At 40.1% G+C, this 25599-nt stretch overlaps 1 protein-coding gene across 1 annotated transcript in view; it reads left to right on the top strand.

The window, feature by feature from the left end:
* LOC146001915 (uncharacterized) overlaps positions 1-21124 on the top strand; it is a 48323-nt gene extending 27199 nt beyond the window's left edge. Inside the window, exon 4 of the mRNA XM_083139631.1 lies at positions 21016-21124. Coding sequence (XP_082995757.1) covers positions 21016-21060 — 45 coding nt within the window. The 3' untranslated portion in view covers positions 21061-21124. The remainder of the gene's footprint in view (positions 1-21015) is intronic.
* Positions 21125-25599: the final 4475 nt, after the last annotated feature.

Below are 25599 nucleotides of genomic sequence, written 5' to 3'. Positions count from 1 at the left end.
ACGTGATTAACTATACCAATAGAAGACCTTATTTCCTTTGAACTACGCTCTAAACAGAGGCATGCAACATTTCTTTCTTCAACCTCGCGAAGAATGGAGCACTACAACAAATCCACAAGAGAAAGAGTGATCGGTTTGATCGAGGGAGCTGGATTGTCACCTGGTTTAGCTGGCGAGCAGTATGGCGTTCCAGCACGGACAGCAAGGAGGTGGTGGGCTCGATACGAAGAAACTGGTGAGGCATCACGGAAAAGACGCGAGAGCTGGGGCCGTGTTTCGACACCAGTGCAAGACGATCGGCTGATAGCGGAGTGTGAAGCCAATCCATTCCAGTCAGCCACTCAACTCAAGGCAAGGGCCGATTTTCCTGGTTGCCCACAGACAGTTCGGCGGAGGCTGGCTGCTTCTGGTTTACGGGCACGAAGGGCAGCAAAGAAGGAGGTCTTGACGGATGCACACAGAACTGATAGGCTAGCATTTGCTGAAGAAAATATTGATAGGATTTGGGATAGAGTAATCTTCTCAGACGAGAAAGTATTTTCTACTGCAAATGATGGTCCGGTTCTGGTCTACCGGCGTCAAGGACAACGATTTGATCCCCATTTTTTTGCTAACTCACGTCGGCGTGGACGCGTGAGCGTGCCTGTCTGGGGTTGGATATCTCTCGGTGGCGGAGGTGACCTACACCGCATAGAAGGACGTCTCAACGGGATACAGTATGTGCACATTTTGGAGCATGTTATGGTTCCTGGCGTGCGAGCTTTGTATCCCGAGGGAAATATTGACTTCCAGCAAGACCACTCCTCCATCCATGATTCAGCCATCGTTCAGCGTTGGTTTTCTGAACGAAACGACATACATCTAATTGACTGGCCACCCATGGGATGCGACATCAACCCAATTGAAAATATGTGGGCCGAGGTCGTTCGATGTTTGAAAGAAAGCTGGCCCGATCCACCACCTCGCAGAAGTGATGAACTATTTGACCACGTCAACAATGCCTGGAATGAAGTGTGCACTTCGCACAGGTATATTCGACATCTTGTGCAATCCGTTCCTCGACGCCTGAGACATGTCATAGATGCAGGTGGCTACTGGACAAGATATTAAATAAATGTTCAATTTTCCCAAACAGTCCTTTTCAGGACTAACAAATTAAAAAAAAAATACACTCGTGTAAGAAATAATTTGGAACCTTTCATATATTATTGTCTTACAGGCCTCAATATAAATAAAAATATCCAGATGAAGTGAGGCTCGAACCCTAATCAAAGACACAAGTGGAACTGGAAATGGGTGCCTTTACCGGATGTGCCACAAAGCTACAACAGAATGAACTCCACAGCTAATACAATATCTTAACTTTTGTTTTCTATTCATGCATACACCTATTCTATCTGGAAAACGGTTTTCTTTTAAAGATTTAGATCACCTATTTTTAACCCTAAAGATCGTAAAGCATAACCATTCATTAGTTATTTCCTTGCTTTGTTGGGGATTTTCCTGTAACGAAGGCACTGATTTGCAGCTAAAATCGAGCTTCCCTTACCTGCTGATCTTACCGAATTTAACACATGTTCGTTTATCGTTTGTGCAACAATGGCCTTCTTAAATTATGTTACATTGCACCTCTGAGTGAGAGAGAGAGAGAGAGAGAGAGAGAGGAAGAAGTTGTGTAGCTTGTGGAAAGCAGGCTAGAATTATATTCAACACTTCATAGAAAAATATATTGAGAAACTGGAAACTATGGAACGATGTTTTCGCGAAAGGAAACTTATGTAAGAGGAAAGTGAACATGCAGATAGAGTAATTTTAATCACAATGCCGAGCTGGACACAGTAACGACGTTACAAGAAAACAACCTCTAGTTACCTTCAGTACAGAAACGTCTTGTCAATTTCTTAACTTATTATTATTGACTCATAATGTGTGTTAACACAACTTATGACGCACAGCTGAATGAATTTGATTGAATTTCTGACGAGTATTGACGAGCATATAGGGCCTTGGCCTATCTCCCGACTGCCAGTCTCCTTCCCACAATTCTACCTAGAGGTGTGAGTTCTTCAACTGGTATGAGGTGACGTGGGGTCAGCACGTCGAGCCCTCAGCCGTTATAGAAGATTTTTATGACCGGGTTACGCTACTCACTCGTAACTTCCAAGCAAAGAACATTCTATTTGTATCAGTGGTGTATGCTGGTTCTAACGAGTGGGTAATCTCCGACCTTTTGATCCTCAAACTCCAAAAGTTTCCGTGCAATTTATGTCAAGCTCCATATTGGATTTAGGAATATTGTGTCGGAATATTTGTCTTATTGCTACGATCACAATCAATTAATTCTCGTTATTGCAGTTTACTATACGTGTAGAATTTCAAATAATAAAACAAGACAGTATTATAAAGCTATAAAAAACAGCCTGTGAAATATAAAATGAAAGACGTGCACTAGTGAAATAAAAACCCGCAATATTAATTTAAGTGCAAAATTCAACTTACTCCAGGACCCGATCACTTGTGCCGTACCACATCCAAAGCACGCTGTTTGTCCAGTTCACGTCAATACGTGTCTTTGCGAAAGATTGCAGCTTAACAAAGGAAGTTATGTGACTTTTGGATTTTTCATGTTTGGCACAAGTGTTGTAAAGATTACAGTATCAGCCACGCGTCCATACATTCTTTTCAGCCCCGAAAAGTAAGCACGGCCAACAAAAATGCAAAGCTTATTAACACTTATACTTCCTGTCAACCATGGTGTTTTGTCATAATTTGCTTGCGAATATGCCTCACATATTCCCGATTTTTGTCTTTGTGTGTAGAAATAAGTTCAAGCGATGACACTGGCCTACCTGTATTAACAATTTGCAACTTCTCCTGAAAAGATCTTGTTCCAAAAGGTTTCACCAGCAAATCTTGTATCACATCCATTACCCTTTAACACAGCACTATCACGACAAACACTAACACCTTAATAAATAATAAACACGAAGCCAACGACTACACGCATTCAGTTTCACGCGCCAAACTTCTGTTGTTGTTTTCCTGGCTCAGAAAGAAATTCCCTATAAATGATAAAAAAAATCCCTTTCCGAGCTCGAAATGACAGGTTTTTAAAAGTTCGAATCATTGCAGGTCAGAGCCAGAATTTTATTTCGGGATGGGGATCATCCCTTATTAGCAGCCGCCACATAAAGTTGAAACAGTGGGGTTAGAAGTCCTGAAGATGAATCTCAGATTATTACAACGTATTATGCAAAGTGTTTAATCCTGCTAATGAAGTAAAATTAATTATCACTATACACTTTTTAAATTAGATATTTGTAGGATTTCGGGGAGGGGGTGTTTCAGCCCCCCCGAGTCCTCCACCTGGTTACGTGCCTGATGTGTTTTTTTCGTTTATGTTTAATTCGTTCATCTTCATCACTATTAATCTAAACAGGCGGAATATAGCAACTTAAATTAACTAATATATATAATTTATTTTTCATATCTTTCCCTTTAAAAAATATTCAGTTCCGTGAAAGAAGTATTCTCGCTGCTTTTGAAGATTAGAGAGGAGAAACAATCACTATTTTTGTAAATACAAGGATTGGGGGGAGTCAGCAAATAGGTGCTTTAATTTCTTAAGCTTTGAATTTTAATTCAGTTTGCTTCATCTTCAATATTTAAGTTTTTCCCTTTTGATAAATTTATGTTCAAGTAACAGAAATCAGCAAGACAGAAGCAAATGTAAAGTGAAAATTAGCGTAGAATTGGTTTGCCCATGTTATTCAGTTTTCCTGTTCTTCGCACTCTACCGGGTATGTTTTCCCTATTCAGCGGAGGGAATGGAGAGGCTCTGAAGGTTGAGAGCAGGGAGTCGTAACGTAACGAAATGGAACGGTATTTTCAATTACGGTTTCCGTTACGTTACAACCAGAAACAGAATAACTTTTTTCGTGAACAGAAACGTTACCTCAGGTATATGAACATTACGTTACAGGTGTGCATAACGGTACCGAACCATAACTGATCTGTAAATCAGTAGGTCGTTAGGTGACGCTTTAACGTTACATACATTGCCGGCAACCAGTAACGTTACAGGGTAAGAAACAAGTTCGTCACGATTGACTAGTAACTTTAGTGTGTGTGGAAAGTGATAGTAACGTTACAATTAACCAGTAACTTAATTGAGGTCACGACTGTAAAAACGTTACACTCTTTGCTTCAAAGCAACAACGTTATTTATAGCTGGTATCATACAGACGTTCCGATGTGCAATAACGTGTCCGATGCCGTGTTCCGGAGAGAATAACATAGGTCTCTCGTATAATTGTGCTCGTTACTTTTGTAACGTTACAGTTCTTTCCCTTCACAAAAGTCTGTTTCAAAAAAGTGATACACATATCCGTTACGAATAGCAAATACCGTTATCGAAGGCGTTTTCGAAGAAGCCTCACAATTATGATCGGCAGCATACTAACATTACAGCATTTTGACATTTTGAAAGTCATTAAATTATAATACGTATTTTCGTTTTGGATGTCAGTGAAAAAATGAAATTGTAAAACAAAACGTTTGAAAACATCCGTATACAAGATTCAGCGTGACAGAAGTTCTGGTTATTGGAATTTACTGATTAACTATGTATTTATCACAAATATATTTATTTTCTGCATACTAAATCACTTTACGTGGATTTGTTCTAATTTGATTATGTATGCAAGATGAATTTTAACATGTGCGTTCACTTTATACGATAAAAAACAAACGTTTGTTGTAAGAAAACGTTTATGTATATCTTTCTCTCTCTCTCTCTCTCTCTCTCTCTCTCTCTCTCTCTCTCTCTCTCTCTCTCTCTCTCTCTCTCTCTCTCTCTCTTTCAGTTTACATGTGTTACATCAATTAAAAAATACAGTATGTTTGGCGATGAGAATGATTCATGCTTAGATTAAATTGCTGAAGGACGAAACATAAAGGACCAACCAAGGAATCATCTGTGCTACGCGTTCATCCACGTAAGCGAGAGGCAAGCTTTTTCCTATCGGAAGACGAAAAATAATTATTTGCTGCACGACCTTGATAAGGCGAACTGAACCACAAGGAAAGAAACCTGTGCAGACCCGCAACTCCTGTGCACTGTACTACTACCACGTGGAGGGGAGGGGGAGAGTTGACCGTTCTTCCTTATGGGCCGAGCTGAAGAGTAGAAGAGCTGTGCGGGGACTTTTCGTCCAAGGTTTTTTCCCTTGTGTTCGCTCGTAGCAGCAGCAGCACCACGCAAAATCGGAAAATGTGAATCCTCAAACTTTGTACACGTGACCTTCGGTCACGAAGCAGCCGAGTAGACAACGCCCTGGGGCGATATGAAAGGCACTTTTAGCAAGTAGAAACTACGTAGAAACGAAACGTTAGATGGAATTGTTGTACGAAACAAACGAAACCGCGTTTGTGCAACTGGTTTGTGGCTAGACAGGGCCATTGGACTCTCAAGAAGGCAAGAATTGTATGGGAAGTGATTCTCAAAACTAAGCGAATAAAAGGACAGTATATTTTATCATTTACAAGGGCCCTCATCCGCTTACAATTTTGAAAATTACTTGGACAGGAGGTTCATTAAACTTTTTGGTGTAGAAACAGACAGAGCGCCCACCTACCACGTTTGAAAGAAGAGCATAGGCAGACATGAAAGTAATTTTCAAGTACGTAAGGACGACAGTCGACGTGAACATTGAGCAACGTGTGACTGCGAAATACAATCGTAACAAAGGACAGGATTCTTCAAGAAACAGTAATTTCATAAAACTTCCTATCATTAACTCAGTTCATCCTTTTATCCTCTTTTGTTTGTTATACTTTTGTATTATTCTTGTTTTATATCGCTCTTCTGCCACTTGTAGATAATCGCGACGATGAAGATGAATGATGATCATATTAAATCTATGAAGGGATGCTTACAAAAAAAAAAAAAAAACAGCCATGCCCAGGTGTCTACTCGAACTTGGAATGTTTGGTACCGAGTGTATGAGTGGACCACTCAACGACTTCGGTCTTCGAGGCTACGGTTTCAGTTGCAACATGCAGTATAATTACGTTTCTACTACTACTACTTATAAAGCCCCCTTGACACATGAGATACTACAAATAATTTCAGGCATACCCTCGAATTTTGATTGCCTGGCACTTTTTTAAACTAAGTAATGAAGTCACGTTTATATTCATATTAGGCCTACGACTAGCTCGAACTAAAAACGCTTGTGAAATACTGTGTATATGTTATCCTTCTGAAGTGAGAAACTTCATATTCTGCTAAGAAAATATGCATGAAAAATTATATTTGTAGCTACTACTTGAAGAATTCAAATTATTATGATGGAATTTCAACTTACGTATACTCTGCATATAATGTGTTATCGGAGAGGAGTTTTTGTCTCGCAGTCAATTTATTTTTAGTTGAGGAACTCGAGAGTAAGTTGGAAATATTTAATGACCCACGTTGTGGTGTGCTGTTCGATTAATCAGAATTGGAGTGAGAGAAATCTGTAGTTAAGGTCATTCAACACGTCAATTTGTAACTGTGAATGCAAGTTTTCTTTGATTTAGCGGGAAATCAGTTTGCTATTGTTGTAAGTAATAAATTGAAACATATATATTTTCTGCTCGAGTAGGAATCCACAGCCCTTATCCAATCAATCACTTTCTGTGTTTGAAACTTCTGTCTAGGAAAGCTACACACAATTTGCTTTTAATAACAGAAGCTTCAAAATAACCTATCCATTCTTGTCTTGCAAGTAATGTTTGATTTGATTTGTTATATTTAACTTTGGTTTTCTGCCACTTTTGGCTAATCGCGAAGACGAGGATGGGTGATGCAATGACAAAATTGATGAAAGGACATCACGAAGAAAATAATGAAAACAATACACAGGCTGGGATCTGAACTCGGGACCTGTGGTGTCGCATTGTTCATGAAATAAAAACATAACATGTATAGTGGCTCAAATTAGTAATCGAATATGTAGCATTTTGCTGCATTTCTTCACAATATTTCGAAATTAACAACATGTACATAAATATAAACGATAGTGAAATATTTATAGGCATTTATTAAAGCTATATTCCCTGTTACATTTTTTTCTTTTTTAATTTTGGGTGCGTCAGCACTTAGGCTATTTTGCAACCGCCACGTTATACGGGGTCCAGCCCCTTACCATAACAAATAACGTAACTGTAATATCGAATAACTGAAATATTAAAATATTCTGACTTAGGTTAAAAGCTGAGGCTCTAAAGGGGCACTCAGCACACATGACAAAAAACAGAACACACAGAATTATACTGGCCATAGGGTCAGTCGCCAGAGCCTCGTTAGTCTGCAAAGAGCAGTCCAGGGTGTACTACGTGGAATGAAGTTGACGATTGGGTGTACTACGTGGAAGGTCACCCCTTACACCCCTGTTACGGTTTCAAATCTGAGAATAGTTATTTATGTTTTGGTGTGAAAGAAGAGATCACTTTAATATTCAGACAAATCGTGAAAGCCTTCTGTTTCTGTTAAGCTACGTTTCCATTCAGACAAGTTCCAGACTCATGACGTGCAACATGTGCCGGCGCATGTTGCGCGTCATTTAGTGTACTCGTACTGCTTCCAATTCAAAACTACTTCTTCAAAATACGTCCGCAACAACACTGGAGTGCAGGATCGCAGTGTAGCGTTGTGCAGTGCTTTAGAGTAGTCAGTGTTCCTTCTCTTGTATTGTAATAATTTGGTGGTGATTTAACTTGGGTAAAGATGAACAATAAAGCTATGGCGGATTTGTTGGTTATGGCAGGCGCGTATCATGAATTTCTAAAAAAAGAGGCGAAAACAACCTAGATGGTGGATTAGAAGTTTTCTAGCAAAAAATTAACTCGTTGATGAGAGACTTACGTCTTCAAAGTGGATACGAAAACTTTGTAAGAATGACTGCAAGTGATTTTGCATTGTTATTAAATCTTGTTGGACCACAGATTGTAGTCGCGTCGTCTGTTTCTACTCTAGTTCGTATGCCCCAGGAACTTGCTGCAGGCTGTTTCCATTGTCCGCCGCGCATGTTGTGCGTCTTAATCGTTTGGGGCAATTTTGTCCCCGGCACTTGCGCCGCGGCATGTTGCAGACAGTTTCCATTTCAACAAATGCTTGGCACATGCAGCGTCGCATGCCGCGTGTCATGTTGCGCGGTAAAATTTGTGGTAATAGAAACGAGACTTTACATAGTTCTTTTATCGGTCAACTACAGTGCGGGGAAGAAACAATTCATGCTATTTCCTAACTACGTCTGTTACCAGTAGCTCCATTGCCCCTGACTGAAGTACGAGAAAAATGGGTAACAAAAACAAAAATACAACATTTGACGAACTGCAGCTATTTATTTTTACCTAACCAAAGGGTGCAGGTACAGGGAAATTGAAAATGTTAAGTACATGTAAGAGTACCGTGGGTGACGCAATAAAACAAAATGAAAAGGAAAATGAGGTAGATTCCGTATCTCAGAAAATTCAACCAAGAGAAATAGGAGAACGAAATGAACGAGCTTCAGTATGAAAAATAAAGACCCTTTCCTCACCCCCATCCCCTTCCCAAACCAAGGGCTCCGAAAGCAGCTGTGCAACTTGGAGCAGGCACTGGGACTGCTGTACGTTCAGTAGCGTTTGGTCCGAAAGCGAAATTCCTAGAAAAATGCCACAGTTCGTCCGCGACGGTTTAATGAGTTGCATTTCGCCCGAGCCTGGCTGATGATGAGTCATACCTTGACTAACCGGTGGCAGCGGTGGAATTAGTGACTAGGATACCTCAGTTAACAACTTTTAAAACTACATTGCATAGACAGCGGAGTGTAGCGCAGGAGTGCAGACTCAGTCAAATCGTCGAGAGAGGGGTCCCGGGTTCGATACCCGGTGGAGGCACAAGTGGTTCGGATCCCACTTTAAATTGTAGGTCCAGTCCCGATTAGCCTTATTGTGCATAAAGGGGACTTAAAACAACAAATAAAATCGTTGAGAGGAAGTGAACTTGGATCCAGAAATTTTAGTCATGGCAGTCAACACTACTACTTCTAAGCAGCTCCCATAAGTGACTGAGGTTAGAATGAAAGTTTGTCTTGTTTTAAGTTCACTTGTATGCACAGATAGGCTAATTGGGAGTGGGCCTACAGTTTAAAGTGGAATTCGAATCACAGGAATCGAACCCGGCTAGAATGCAAGTGTTTTCTCATACTCACATGGGAAGTTGTTTATGTTATTGTTTCACATAATTTGTAGGTAGTCACACGTGGTCTGAGAAACAGAAAAGTCACACATAGCCTACGCATAATTCTCTCGAGGCAGTTTGTTGCAAGAACTTTGCTTGCAGGCCACGGACAATAACTTTCATGGGTAAAAAAGTGTCCCATCATAAGGTAGAGAGCATCCTGCTTAGAGCAATGTATGCGCTCCAAACGTTGGACGCTGACGCCGATATAACCTGGCTCGCAAGCCGAGAACACTGTTCGAATCTCCACAGGCATATAACAAAAATGCATCATACCCAAATGACACATCTGGCGTAATACCTAACGTGCCAAATTTTGGAAAATAGGGGCTGATAGCGTGTGTGAGAACCAGAGCGACTTAACTCTAATTTATCAAATTAATAGGAGAGGAAATAATGTATTCTTAGGAATATGACTCTTAAACGTGACTCCGCCTTACAGATAAGAATTAGAAGTGGAAAATGTCGATTTTCTCCAAATACTCTTCAGAGGATTTTTTTTTAACGAAACTGAAAACAGAATTTTTGTAGTTACGTTCCTCTGATTCCCGTAGGACGATAGGTGAAATACATTTCATGAGCGATGTTTCAAAGAAGTTGTGTTAAGATGTCAAACATGTAGCCGACAGCCATGTTGTATGAAGAAAGCATATAGGATAAGCTCCAATCACACTTAATCTAGGCTCACAACAAAGATAGCGGCTGAGTGACCTAGCGTAATGAAAGGCAAAGAAAACAGTCAATCATTGGAAAAAACAATTAGTTTCATGTTTAAGATCATTCTATCAATTAATGCAGTTGCTTATAAAAATAAAAAATGGTCCAAAATGCTTCAAAGTAATTGAAAATATGAGGCATTGCGGATACGAAGGGCGAACTCAACAAAGTACATTGTGATGGAAATGCGTTTCAAGTTACCAGGCACAGTGCAAACTCCATAAAATCTTTGAAAATCACGCATGAAACATTCCGATCTACAGTACCAAGTTTTTGTGGAGCTCGAATTGTGCCTGATAACTTGAAACGCATTTCCCTCACAATGCACTTTGTTGAGTTCGCCCTTCGTATCCGCAGTGCTTCATATCGTCTCTAGGAAAAACCCAGAAAATTAATACGCCCATTCAAATTTAAAACCTTTATTTGCATACTAAATAGAAAGAATTTTCACCAGATACTTGAAATTAGTTTGAGAAAATCTAAAATAAGAGGAATTCCTATCCCTGTTCTCGTGTTGATATTTCCTGGCAAATACTCTGTAAGAGGCTGTCGCGGTATATTGCCGCTCTATACATTGAAGAATCAATGCTTTATACTCCGAAGTCGATACTAAAGGTTCATGGACGTCTGCAGGATTTTTTCCAAAGAGGGGCAAGCAAGGTAGTTTTTCCGGGGGGAGGGAGGCAAACAAGGTGCATAACAGTGTTGTCTCCTCAAAAAGCATTGCTTTAATTTGAAGTTATCATAGTCATCTTATTTGAAAATAAGATCCTTAGGAAAATATTTGGACCTAAAAGGGATGAGGAGATAATTAGAATAATTAAATCAAGAAGACTTAGGTGGGCAGGCCATGTGGCACGGATGGGAGAGGAAAGAGGAGTTTAAAGGATTCTTGTTGGGAAACCTGATGGTAAGAGACCTTTAGGAAGGTTAAGACGAAGATGGAGGGACAACGTTGAGATAGATAGACCTAAAGGAAATCGGTAGGGATGGAAAAGAGTATATAGATCTTGCTCAGGATAGGGACAGATGGAAGGCCTGTGTTCTGCAGCCATGAACCTTCGGGTTTAAGAAGGCTAGAGAGTTAGTTAGTTAGCTAGTTATGTTCATGCAATAATTAACATATATTATTGCAGCTGAAATGGAATTGTGTGAGATATATATATAATTTTTGGTTGACTTTCATTTTCCAGGTGGGTCGTGCACCCCCCCCCTTGCCTCTCTTTCGGACTTCCATGCAAAGGTTCTATTTTTATTTCGCGTCTACCACTTTCGGTTAATCGCGATGATAAAGGATGTGATAGGTGATGGAAGTGGTATAAAGACAATGACCCAACCCATCCATATTTTCTAGTCCAGGCTCTAATCCGACATCTCCCGGGTTCGAATCCCGGTTGGGCTTGGTTGTTTGTGAATGTCCATTCATCAATTTCATCATTTCATCACTCATCCCCATCTTCGCAAATTAGCCTAGAGGCACAAAACGCGAAGTAAAATAAACTAAATCAATCAATCTAATCCGACATTAGACTTCGCAGTTTATTACGCTAACCAATTTGCCACGGGATCGGCTTCTTCGTGTTTGTCTGCTTATGAAATGATTAATTAGTTATTCAAACTATATAGGTAGGAAAGCTATATAAAATAACGAAACAGAAAAATAAATCCACTTGACGTCTTGTAGTACTATCATTAACCTACAATTTCATGCTCACAAATCCACACAGAAAACTTCTTGTGGCATTAGTTTTACAGAATGGCCTTGGGGAATAAACATCGCCCATTTCCTGCTTCAGCTCGAAACAATTCAGGTGCCTTATCGAAGCTGCTCTTGAGCACGCAGGGTTTCTAACCTACTTCGCCGTAATTCAGTTGTATCTTGATTAATATGCTGTATTGTAGAGTCAACCGCAGATTAAATAGGAGAAAAAAGATTTTCCCGACGGAAAATAAGTTGGTAATGCTGCAAACACCGAGGCATTCTTGATAAGACGCTTGAAGAGCGTCGAGCAAACTTTCCTGAAAAAGCACAACCCCAGTATCGAAGGTCATGCTACACGTGGATTGGCAACTTTCGGGAGCATGCTGTCTGTCTACACAATTCTACCCAAATACCTGTTTGAAAATGAATCTCCTGTCCGCATTTTATTTTTCAAATGTACTTCTGACATTGTAATCATTTTGCAATTATTTTTATTTGTTCTTATTTTGCTTCGCTTTTATGTGACTTTTATAATTAATCGAAACTATGAAGATGGATGATAATTAGATTAAATTAATGAAGAGACACCTAAAAAAGATATTTACAGACCAGGACTCGAACCCGGAACCTAAAGCGGTTAGGTTGTGGGGAAAACCGTCAATAACTCCCGCGACGAACTTACTTATAATTTTTGTAATTTCTCACGAGTATATTTTGTTCTGTTCATGCATAATACCTGCTTTCGGAAACTTAATTTATAAGTGACACACTTATAGGGACAAGCCACGTATTGTTTGAATGGAGGGACACATCTCGTTCATATACTACTAGATACAATCATGGACTATACTTGAAATGGCCTCCCCGATGGCGCAGTGGTAGCGTCATCGCCTTGTAATGAAGGGGTCCCGGGTTAGATACCCGGTGGAGGCACAAGTGATTGGGATTTCACTTTAAACTGTAGGTCCAGTCCTGATTAGCCTAACTGTGCATAAAGTGGACTCAAATCAATCAATCATATATGATGGAAGTTAAGAAAAAGATAAAAATTTTAGAAGAGATACTGTGAACAAGTCGAATTGGAGAGAGATTGTATTTTGTCTTTTGTCTTTGTTAAATGTATTTCATGTAGTTTATATAACATGAAGTTATAAGTTAAATAAATGTTGTTTTGTTCGTTAACGTTTGGCCTAATTGAAGATTATTACAATATACTTGAAATGTGACGTGCTAAACACTACTTTCGGAGATCAGTTGGACATGGCAATTTTGATATACAAGTTGCATTTTCTCTACTTAGATTCATTATGTCCAAATTTTATCCTAATAGATAATCTCCCAACAACGCAAAATGTTTTAATTGACTCGAATTCACAATGACTCATATACAGTGTGTTTATAAATGAACGGTGGGGTTTCAAAAATTAATAATACATCTATATATTACCTTACACGGGCAAAACGTACACCGTAAGCAGCAGCAACTGTCCAAGTTTATATAACTTTATTTATATTTGTATAAAGATAGAAATCAAGAGGGGGCAATTGCTCCTCTGTGCCTCCTTGCAGGTGCTCTTGACCGTCTGGAAGAAATAGTGAACGAGACGTGAAAACTAAATCCATATTCAGTATCCTTTTGTCTTGCTACTCTTAGATTCTGCAACCTTTCTTTCTATAGTTCAATGTTTGCCCCCTAACCCCCTAGAATTGATTTCCGTACAAGTTTGAGAGCTAATCTCCCCTGCACCCTGTGGTTGCGCCACTGCACCTTCTTCCGCCGTTGTTGCTTTGTGAACTTTCATCTGCTTGAAAATACTTAATTTTCTTCAAGAGCATAATATCGTTTAATAACCGGTGATAAGATTCCTCAACCCTAAATTTCTGGATTAAAGTATAATAATATAGGAGCATGGAAATCTGAAAGGGGGCGAGGATGGCCACATCTCCCCTTTAGAAAACGAATGTCAGCTAGAAGTATATATTTCACGCGTATAATTTGATCCCAGTCATAGTAATGTACATTAATTATTATAATGGGAATGCAGGAATGCGATAATTTCGAATTCAAGTGGTGTTTCTTGAGGGGGCAACACTATTATCTGGTTAATATGCCCCATGGAAAAATACCTTGCTTGTCCCTGCGTCGAAAATATCGGCAGACGTCAATGATTAGGGGGTGGGGCATGTGCCCCCCCCCCCTTTGCAACCCGTGCGCACGTCTATGACTACTCATTTCTACACTAGTTGGAAGCTGTATTCAATTTCGAGCCAAAAATGTAATTTTCAAATCAGGATTGTTAAACGTCCACGAACCCATAAATTCTAATGGGTTCTATTGGGTTCCGCAACAAGACCGGAACCTTCTTTATCGAACAGTTTTAATTCGGTCCAAGTTGCGTATTCTTTCATTTCAATATGGAACTTAGACAGTCTTTAAATTGATCCGGAAAGAAGGTCCCTGTGCCGTATTTCAATTGATCAGGAGAAAAGGTTCCTGGAACGAATTGAAATACTTTAAACATAAAAAGGCTCTTTACGGTCCAGATCCATTTATGCTTGCTAATATTCCCTGCTGAACCGGAATTGAATTGATTTAAAATTCCTGACCCTTTATCAACCCTGGTTGAAATTCATTTTTTTACAAACAACCATATTTTTAACGGCTATTACACATTAATCCCATACGATATACTGAAAGGTAAGAGACTTGGGCTATTCCTTTTTCTTCCTTGATGTTAAATAGATTATATTCGTCACGCGCCTATAACGTTACTAGCTAACATTTGTGAATTGTTCTTTCCTTGTAACGTTAACATCTACCATACTGAATTTATTTACGTTCCTTATGCAGATGGTATGTACCCAACTGCATTTTGTTCCGTTCCGCTACAGTGGTTTACATTTTGCTACATTCCTATGTAACGTTAATTGACCATATTGCCTTTCACTTCATTCCGTTACGGAGGATTGCATTCATTACGTTCCTATGTACCGTTATTTACTACCATGTTGCATTTCGTTACTACGGTCCTTGTAACGCTAGTATATACCATATTGCATTTCGTTACTACGGTCCTTGTAACGGTAGTATATACCATATTGCATATTACGTTATGTTCCAATGTGCTCATTTCGTTCCGTTCCTTTATAACGTTAATATCTACCATAATACATTTTGTTACGTTCCTTGTAACGTCACTCTATAAGATATTGCATTTCGTTACGTTACATGGGTACCAGCAGCTGAACCATACTCTTCCTCCTACAAAATGGAACGTACCGTGTAACGCAAATTGGGTACGTTACGACTCCCTGGTTGAGAGTGCGACCGGTGGACTCTCACAAGAAGGAGCTTACCCTGGGCACGGAATCACCGCGCCTGAAAAGCAATGTTTCCTCCCCCTCTTTCCTTTCTCCTCCCTCCTCGCCAAGGGTTGCAAGGGAAGCGGGAGGAATGACGTCAGGGTGAGATTCCCTGTAGACATTCCACCGGCTGGAGAAAGGTTCCCGGACATTCGGCGGCAAACGATTGGAAGTATTCGCGCGCTGGAAGCAAGGAAATGTATGCATCGAAATTGGTTTGGAAGAAAATTGGGAAGAAATGTGTATATATATACATTTTTTTTTAAAAAAAAAGGAAATACAGCCGGGTCATCTGCTATTACCTAGATGACCCAGAGTATACGCCGCTGATTTGTATATGTTTCTCTATTGTTGTTTTAAGTCTACTTGCTGCACAGACAGACTATTCGGTACTGGATCTATATTTTAAACTAGAATCCGAAGCAACGTGCCTCCACCGGGTGTTGAGCCCGGGACCCCTTGATTACAACATCCTGTTTAAGAACAGATATTAATGACATATAAGTTCTTAAATACGCGTATGTGTTAACATAACTTATGACAGCTGAATGAAAGGATACGTTTTTCCTACATCCTGCCAATCACTGAAAGTTTAAGAACATTAGTAGAAATATTACTTGAGGCATGCACAGTGGCAACGATTAGACGGGGGGGGGGGGGGGTAGAGGAACAGTTGCCCTCCCACTATGCTAAACCTTATCTCCCAAGGGAAACCCCCAGTCTTGACACCTTGCCCCATCAGTTTTGGAACTCAATCGCCGCCACTGAGTATGCATCGCATAAATATTTACAGTAATATCATATAATCTTATATTACGTTATTACAACACTTCGTATTCGGTAAATAAAAAAGAAAACATAATCAGGAAGGGGTGGGATTTGAACCTACGATGTTTCGATCTTGACGAAAACAGTAAAAAATGAAAAGTGTTGTCATCTAACCAACTACTCCAGGAGATTTCTAACGAAAACCTCAGTAAAGCACGTTGATCTCAGTTGAAGAAACCTTGTGCCGGAGTTTCGAACCATTTTTCGCCAATAACCAAGGAAAAGACACACTTTGCAGAATCGTTTGGTGTTGTGCAAGGTATCTTTCATAAAAATTTCGTATAAAATCATCATGAATTTGCCTCCTTGCATTCAAATGTGACGGCAATTCTTTCCAAGTGGATGAGAACTTGTTCAGTGTTTCAAAATGCACATAAATTTACCTCTTTTCAAATTCAGAGCGAGGAATCTTGAAATATTTTCATCATTCGTATTTCTACTTAACATTTTTTTGTCTACTCATGTATTTTATTAGTGCTTTAGGGTATCTTTACTTTATGGAATGTGAAAGAATGAAAAAAAAATTCACGAGCGTTTTCATTCAGGAAGAAGAAATGTTGCAAAGTTGGCTACTCTTAGTTGGCTCTGAAGCGCTATGCTGCCAAATTTACGAATTCCGGACTTTGAAATTTTTCAGGGCGGTCAAATAAGAAGTTGCGAAGTGTACATCGAGCGCAAAAGGAAATTTCGTACATCGAGCGCACACTTCCTGAATGACCTTTAAACGACCGTACAACGAGCGCACACATATTTTTCTACCTTTATGATTAAATGTCAACCTTCCCTCACACTTTTTTCCAGACTCGGGACTGGACAATGTGTAATCTAATACACAATGGTGATTTAAAGGTTGTTGTCTATTAGCAACGCCTTCGTCAGATCTTTTAGGATTAATACTTTTTAATTCAGCACTCAGCTTCGTCAAAACCTTTCACAATAATGTTTTCAATCGGCAATAGCCTCGTCACATAAAGTTAATGGCCTTCAACCAAACTTGCACACATACGATAGAGCTCTCAGGCAGTGAAGCAAGTTTTCAGTTTCAGCATATTTTTCTACAGAGCATTCCCTGACATTCGCTACGACACTCGGCTGCAAGCGACCCGGTCCGCGACAGTCGCTAGAGTCGGCTATTAAAATTACAGTTTTCATATTGTGTACTAACCTTGACTACAGAAGGTGTTGAAAATGATGTCCTTCTGCTGCAACACATTCCAGGCATCTCCCAAGGAAATTGGCATTTACACGTGCAAGTTCGTCTACTGTATTTCTCCCGATTTCTCGTACAATACTCTCTTTTAACTCACGGATGGTGTGCGGATTGTCTTTGTATACTTTATTTTTAGATTTCCCCATTTTTCTTTCCACTTTTATTCAGAACTGACCCTGTTAAGTAGAATCAATAACCCTTAGCGGACATTTATTTATTCACAACGACGCTCGGCTATTGTTATTCTGTCATTTTAATTATGATTAATGGTTTTTTTTATGTAAATTAATGAAGAGCAGAGTGTAGGGGGAGGGGGAGGAAGATGAGTCATGGATTACTCATGCGCACGTGTGAGCTTGGAATTAATGGTTTTCCATTAGTGCACAATAGTTACTATTATGTATCCCGTCAACTCTATTGTTGTACTTTATATATGCGTAACAGCAGGATATGAGTCATGGATGATTCAGGATGGCGTGCTAGCTTGATCTTAATGGTTTTCAATTAGTGCACAATAGATACTATTATGGAGTCCGTTTTCGGCCTTTTGAATCCCCCATTTATGCTTTTATTATATGTGTTACACCCGGATATGAGTCACAGCTGATTCATGAAGTCGTTCGAACTTGAAGTTAATGCGTTTTATTCACTATCGAGGTCCGGGGACACGTTTTTTGGCTATTAATGTGAGCTTTGCAGTTGGTGATAACGTCACGAGCGGCCATTTTGCTTAGCTGGTGACTCACATTTGGTATCATTGAGGAACTCGAACGGTCCTGGGGTAGAGGCTATTATAACACAATATATGGCGTTAGCCTATGTGTGCTTTAAAGGCGAAGACATTGAACGATGTAGCCTATATGAAAACGAAGTATACGGGCAGAATGCATGTTATTAATAATAATTGCTCTTAAAAAAGGCAAAAACGTGTCGAGGGCAGAGAATACGAATTTGCACCAGCAAGGAAGAATATTTTCCCTATCGCCACCCCTGCCAGGCGAGGGATCACTGCCGGCCGAAGGGAAGAAAGGGATCATTGTTAGGTTCTCCCAGTGGTCCCCTACCGGAGCTGATAGGATAATAATTCGTAATGGATGTCGTGTGCCGCCAATATTTCAACACGTTTGTATTGATTTTTGAGGTTCCAATTTTGTTTTGTGGAAGTAAATTAGAGGTTTGTCCTCCTTCATAATGTACCTATAGGCTATTTGACCTAAAGCGTAAGGGATTTGTCTGAACTAGGAACAACGCGGGCCAGTATACTCTCCTCTTCATAAATTAACATAAAAACCCATTAATCATAATTAAAATGACAGAATAACAATTAACCGAGCGTCGTTATGAATAAATTAATGTCCGCTAAGGGTTTGTTACTCTAAACTTTTTTACGAGGTTTAATATAGTGGTCCTATGTAGATCGGGAACACCAGAAAATTTCGTTGCAAAACGTCGTCGCACTTCTCCACAATTCCTCTTTCTGAAGTAACACTCGACAAGATAAATCCTTTGTTGTAATGCAAACTTTTGTGGTGCCATATTAAGCCACAACCTTCAACATACGGACACAACACAACACAACTTCCGAGGGAGGATTATACTGACGTCAGTCTGCAACGTCAACAGAAAGGGAAAGAGAGCGAGGCAGGGAGAGCGAAAAAAAACAGACTGTAGCGTGCGACTGTCGCGGACCCCGTTCACCGGGAAAGACAATCGCTGAAGCCTTGGCGGCTTGCCACCGAGTCTCGTAGCGAATCTCAGGGAATGCTCTGCAGAATGGCTTGTATGCGTCTGTCCGTTTCAATGTAATTAATTGCGTCTCTTCTTCCTGCTTTGGATTCACAAGTCCTGAGCCATTATCCTGCCGCTTATCTCTTCCGCTTCTTCTTTCATTTTCTGGAGAAGTAGGTAAAGGTTCGGATTCGGTGCTCCAACGATCCTGTTGAACTTGTTGTTCCATCCTTCTACCCGATTATTTTCCGGTGTCTTTGGCTGGAAACAGTCCATACAATGATTAGTATATTATCGTTGTGCAACCACGGCTCCACAAAATAGTCCAGGAATTTTGTTTATTTTAGATCCTGTGGTGCGCTCTCCATAATCCCGAGCCAGGCTTCGTGAACTTTTTCTGTCAGTATCAACGCCAAAACAGCACACATCCTCCATGTTTTCCTAATCTCCTCTGCTACTTTGCTAAGCCTAGTTGCTGTATCTGCCTCCACAGACACTGGTTAAAATGATAATTACAACCAGACACGAAAGTCTGTGGGAACACATCTCTGATCGCCTGTATCACCGCTACATCAAAGTCCAGTTTAACGGTTTTCGGAGACCAACCCCGACGTTTTAACGCTTCAAAAAGTTGCACGTATGTCGATTTCTTTTTATCCTCCAGTAAGACGTACACGGCCGGAAAAAATGTTGTTTCTTCTTTTGAACTTCCACAATCAGCATGGATTGTATAAATCTGTTGAAACTGTTTGGAACACGTTTTGAATGTGGCGTCTAAGAAGAAAGAGTCTCTGCCAGTGTCACTTAAAAATATGATGCATTTATTTCCATTATCCAGAGATATGTCGAATATAGAAAAGCTCGTCCAGTCGGAAAGTCGCAGCATCTCCTCATTGAATGAAATTTCGGAACTGTCGGCTGGATTTTGCGTAGTCCCCAGAGCTCTTCTGCGTTCTTGGCACAGATTGCCTTTCACCTTCTCGTATCTAGGAACTTCGGTGACCAATTCGTATCCCCTGTTGAACAGTTTACCAAATTCTTGCTTGTAGATGGCGTTGACTGGTGTCGAAAGGTCCTCTCTGGCTCTTTTCCTGCACTTATACTTGGCTTTCTCTACTTCCGACTCAGCCACGTTTGGCACACATTGATGAGGTGTCAATTCCAAAACATCGTTCTTCGATGACGTTTTCACTGAACCCTTGCACTTGACTTGGTTCTCAGTTTGACGGCCAGCACGGTATCGATATCCGTCGAGCAGAAGATTAGGTTTACTCTCGTAAGTGGTGATTACTTCCATTTGAAAAACTACACGAAAACAAAGCGCTCTGAACAACGACTTTCTCACTACAAATGCTTTGCAAGAATGAACCCACTTTAAAATTTCAATCTCCTCCTCGCCTGCACCACCTGTACCTTGGATATATTAGGGTGACTCAGTTATGTGACCTTCACGTGCGCTCCATGAACGGCTTCTCTTCTGTGTGCGCTGCAAATACCGTGCGCTCGATACACATGAGCTCGCAACACGTAATCAGATCCAACAGTAAGGATTGTTAACTTAGGTAGAATTTCCTATTTACTAAGTCTCGAATTAGACAAGAATCTCAGGATTGTCCTACAACCTTCACTTTTGTCTTTCTACAGGTTTCTTTCCCATAAGGATATCCCAATAAGGATCCTATAAACTATTATTTTCTTTCCCTTGCGCGTTGCATAACCCCTCCCCTTTCTTTCGTTTCATTTCTTAATTATTTTAAGAAGTTTAATTGATTCCTACAGTTGCTTCATCCCTCCTTTTGGGCCCAAATATTATTCTAAGAATTTAAAATAATTCATATCGCATAATACTGCAGGCAGAATCAATCTTTTTATATATTTTAACCTTTAGAATTTTTTGATATTAGATGAGATGATAACGCTAAATTAAGTCTGGGATATTTGACTGGCTATTTTATATTTTCGGCACGTGCAACACAGATTATTGTAGAACAGGACATTACTAAAAGGTACAACTGTGTCAATTAAAATAGTTGAAGTAAGACAAGTACAATATAACTTTAACCGAATTGACGCTAGATGGCAGTAGCAAACAGTATATTTTCTCAGCAGCATTCAGAATTAATTTAATAACTTCATTTTTCTCTGTGCTACTTTATTGTGTAGTATATAATATTTTTTTATTATTCGTTTACTTTTCAGCCTTACAGTGTTCCAGAGGAAGATGTTACACCTTCTCTTATCTAACAATCTGAAGAAGATAACCTAAATATTTGTATCGTGTAAGCGATGTTATCAAGAAAAAATAAATAGTGTACAATATTAAAAAAACAACTTCTTACTAATTTATTAGTTAAGATACAGCGCCTTGAATAACGTAGTGTGGAAAACGGCACAGTTCTGCGCGCTCTGGCTGGTTCCACTCGAAAATGATCCGCTAGAGGCGCTGGTGTTGAACCCGGTGCTTGGTATTCGTCTGCTTATAATGGAAGTAAATGGAGTTTTCGCTGCAACGTCTGATTCTTTTACATGAAGCATCTCTATGAATGTGATAATTGCTATGATATTTGATACAGTGGTCGCGAAGATATTAACGAACATTCTAGACAGTCGACCACGTCCTGTTATCGTCATAATTTCGTTAATAATACGGGAGAAAAAATACGCGTGGAATGTTCTTGGCAACTACATTTTTGTGTATGAATTAGGTTCATTATTATTATCATCATCATCATTTCTTTTAAAGATATACACACTGAAGCATTTGTATTTTTGATATTTACTGTCTCCTTTCTTCCGCTTTAAACTAATCGCGGCGATGATGATAATGATGATTCCACGAAACGACAAGGGGAACCCCACAAAACTTTCTTAGTGCCATCGACATGAGTGTAAGGAAACTTTCAAACCAATGGGACAAGCGACACGGGATGTTCACACTGTCACACTAGTGACACACATTTCCAGACTGTAAAATAGCAATCATTGCACATGAGGGCCCAAACAGCAAACGACACGTTCATATGGCGTATTCGCGTGGTACTTGTTACTCCGGTCGGAAAGCTCCTTAAAGGAAGGGTGCTCAGACCGAAGCGACGAGCTACAGGGGGAGTTCCCAACTAAGTGACAAGCGACATGGTGCCTTCAGTCTATTGGCAAGCGTTCGCTGCTAATTGTTCGAACAACAGATAGGCGACACGACAAACCGCACATTACAACAACAGATCTAGGCGACACGATAAGTCACACGTGTCGCTTTGTCGCTTATGCGTCGCTCAAACTGGGCAATTTCCTCAATAGCTTGCATCATGTTGCAGTGGTTTGTTGTTCGCGCATGCGCGATGCAATGAGTGTCTTGCTTTAGGGAGATTGCGCACCAAAGCGACAAGGGGCACGCGACACTTGTCGCTTGAGGATTTCACCAACCGAACGCTGGCCTGTGCTTCCCGTCATGCCGCTACGATGTGAAATGTTGCTCTTGATTGGCTCGTTTCCAAGCAACATGTGTCGCTTCGGTGTGAAAGTTGCCTTGGACCGAAGGACCCGTGTGGCTTTGGTGTGAAATCCTCGTATCGTTTGTCGCGTGTCGCTTTGGTGTAAAATCTTCTTGAGGAAACGGTGCAGTCAGAGCTTGTGTCCCTACGGTTCGAAAGGCTGCATTGATTACGGACTGCTCGCTTCCAAGCGACACTTGTAGTTTGTCGCCTCGGTATGAGATATCTCTCAGGATACTATTTATATTCTAATAACATAGAAAAATAAAACTCTAGTACACAATCCAACACCTGACGTCCGGAATCACTTTGCGATGTTTCTTCTTGTGTTACTCATGCTATTTATTTATTAATTTTATTTTACTTTCCTTTCCAAATTAATGTCATTTCGTGACTGCAAATCACTCCACAAATATAACTGTTTCCATCAATTCACGTACCGCCTTTCAAGACAAACAAATCTACATAATATATTCCAAAAACTAACAAAGCTGCATTACTTTCATAAGAAAATTAGCACCGACATTGATCACACTGCCATCTATGTTTCTCATCCGTCGGGGGAACCAGTTTCTTGGGTCGTTTTCCACACTACGTTATTCAAGGCGCTGTAGTTAAGAGGCGGTACCGCTGTTCCACTAATCGAAAAATGCTGTGGCTGTTTCGTCCAGATTTCAAATCTAACTGCTTGCCAAAATGTGCAGCGCTGTCAACAACTTTTTGTCTTCATCTTCATCCAGAGTAAATATATGTATAATAGAAACACATAAATAAATTAAGCACAGGTTCGTAATACTTGCATGCAAAACACGGGACGATATTACATTCGTCGACCCGCTCGTGTGTAATGAATTTGGCAACACTGCACACAGGGACGAGCGAAGGGGAAGCGAGAAGAGAAAAAAAATGACTATCTTCTTTAGTTTGCGTGTTTGCAGTGGTCGTTCTTGCCTTGGTAGATCTGTATATATTATAATTATGTTAATGGGTGCCCGATTTATAGGAATGGGCTGAGATAGGGGGGTGTTGAGGAGATCTTGCCCCTCTGTGACGTGACAATGAATGATCATTACTTAAAATATAATAGTTATTTTTCCTTAAACAGTGGAAAGATCCCTTACAAGTTATACTAGAGCTTTCTGTATCATAATATTATTATGGAGCCACATTCCCTATTTTAAGGATTACAAGCAACTTAAATATATTTAGATCAATAATAAATCATTATAAGTCTTATTTGATGCATCAGCTTGCAATAATGTTGATGACTGTGTAATATGTTCCAACACACACGTTAGAATAACTTTTATTAACAATCAGACAAAAACATTCTTTCTATCTTGCGTGTGCTTCGAAATCGCATTTTTCTTTACTGAAACATTCAAAGGCCATCTTTACAGATCACATTCAGACAATTTATTAATATAGTGATGAAGGAATTGGGAGCATAAAGGGAGAAACATCAATTTTCCTAAAACATCGCTCTAAAGCTCGCAAGTTGAACGCTCATTCACCCCATATTCCACCGGATGCAGAGCCGAACAACAAGAATTTTCCACTCGGCTCTGCACAGTCAGCAAGGCAACGGCCCTCGCCAGCGGTGAGTGCACCTCCACTGTAAATTTCCATCTGCATCCAGGGATACCCCAGGTGTACAGCTGGAGGTGCAAAGTCCACCAAGTCATGACTCAATTCCAAATTTTAAATCCCCTGGAGACGGTAAATCGATCTCTCACTTCGCTCCACAATTACCAGCAAATTGATCAGCGAGACGACGACGACGACGACTGCCAGTTGAGACATCGCGACGTTACGAGACGGCAACAAGCGAGAAGCCAAAGAAGCAGTCCGGACTATGGAGGAATATTAGCCAAAGCCAGCCGAAGAACCTGCACTCCATAGAATCAAGTCGCCGAATTTGCCTGCCGCCTCTTATCGCCACCTTCGATCTATCAAGCGGGCACCTGTTACTGTACAATAGGGTGTATCGAAAAAAACTTTTTTTCGAAATGTTAAGGTGGCTAGTGCGGAAAAGTGGCCATTTGTGACCAAAAACACGTGTGATTTTTTTCAGATTTTTTGGAGGTCGATTAGGTGGCGCGCATCGACCTTGAAGTTTTGATAGTGATTTGGTTATGCAACACGCACAACAATTTCACAAAAATGTCATTATTTGGCTATTTCGTGTGTTTTTTTCTGCATTATGGTAGTTAATTGTTTTGTTTATGGCAAGTATGTTACATTCGTGCCTTAGGGGTGGTTTCCTATGCTGTTTACGTATGCATTTGGTCAAAAATTGTCAATTTGAGGCTAAAAACTCCATATTTTTCTATTGATGGTTTCCAATTGGTTTCGACTGTGTTTTATTCGAAGGTTTTCCGATATAAAAGACTAAATAAAATATTTTGGCTTTCTAATTGCTAACAGTTCCTCAATTACTGTCCAGCGCTTCGCTTATTTTCATAGCTTATTATGCTTTGAAAATAACCCAGAGCTCACCACGAGGAGGTGGCTGGACTGCGAGCTCCACCCACCCAAATGATGCTGGCAAACATAATTTTACTAAGGGGCGGGCCAAGATTTTCTTCTAGTTTTCTCCTTGAACTTTATAGTCACTTTTTGTTCGAAATGTCGGCATATGTTCTCTAGATTCCAATTTCGCTTTCATGTAACCATCACGTGCGCTGGCTCCGAAAACGGAAGAAGCAGCCTCTGTGATAATTTTCACAAGTCGCTCCACTCCTTGTGTGTGGCAGGGGAAGTCTTGAATTTCCGCTATATTTTTGTTTTTATTGTAATCATCTAGTTCTTCATCGGGACAACTGGATCAAATTCCAGAGGTGTCGGGCTCCGTCAGTTATCGATGGTTAATTCTTGATCCCAAACCACACCGGTGCGTACACCTTCATTATGCAGTATGTGGAATTTGATCTACTTGTCTCGATTTCTCCCACACCACTTGAGAGATCTGATTAATAGGGTCATTCAACAAAACGCATTCCTGGCCCATCCTGAAAATCTCCTACTGGCTTTAATAATCGACAGAATCCCAGAAATAAGAAGTTTTGGTTGGCAAAGAATTAAGAAAGCAAGAGGATTGAAAGAAAGGCAAAAGAATTCGCACTTTTGTTTTACCAACCATCAATTTTAATGCAGACCAATACTATGACATGGTTGATTGGGCTTCATGCTCCCTCCACGAGCCTACGTTGGCCAATAATATTACAAATGAAGGACTAGATGATTACAATAAAAACAAAAATATAGCGGAAATTCAAGACTTCCCCTGCCA

The sequence above is a fragment of the Lepisma saccharinum genome, chromosome 18 (assembly GCF_977018435.1).
Source record: "Lepisma saccharinum chromosome 18, izLepSacc3.1, whole genome shotgun sequence".
NCBI classification, from domain to species: Eukaryota; Metazoa; Arthropoda; class Insecta; order Zygentoma; family Lepismatidae; genus Lepisma; species Lepisma saccharinum.
This window is presented reverse-complemented; position numbering and strand designations above follow the sequence as displayed.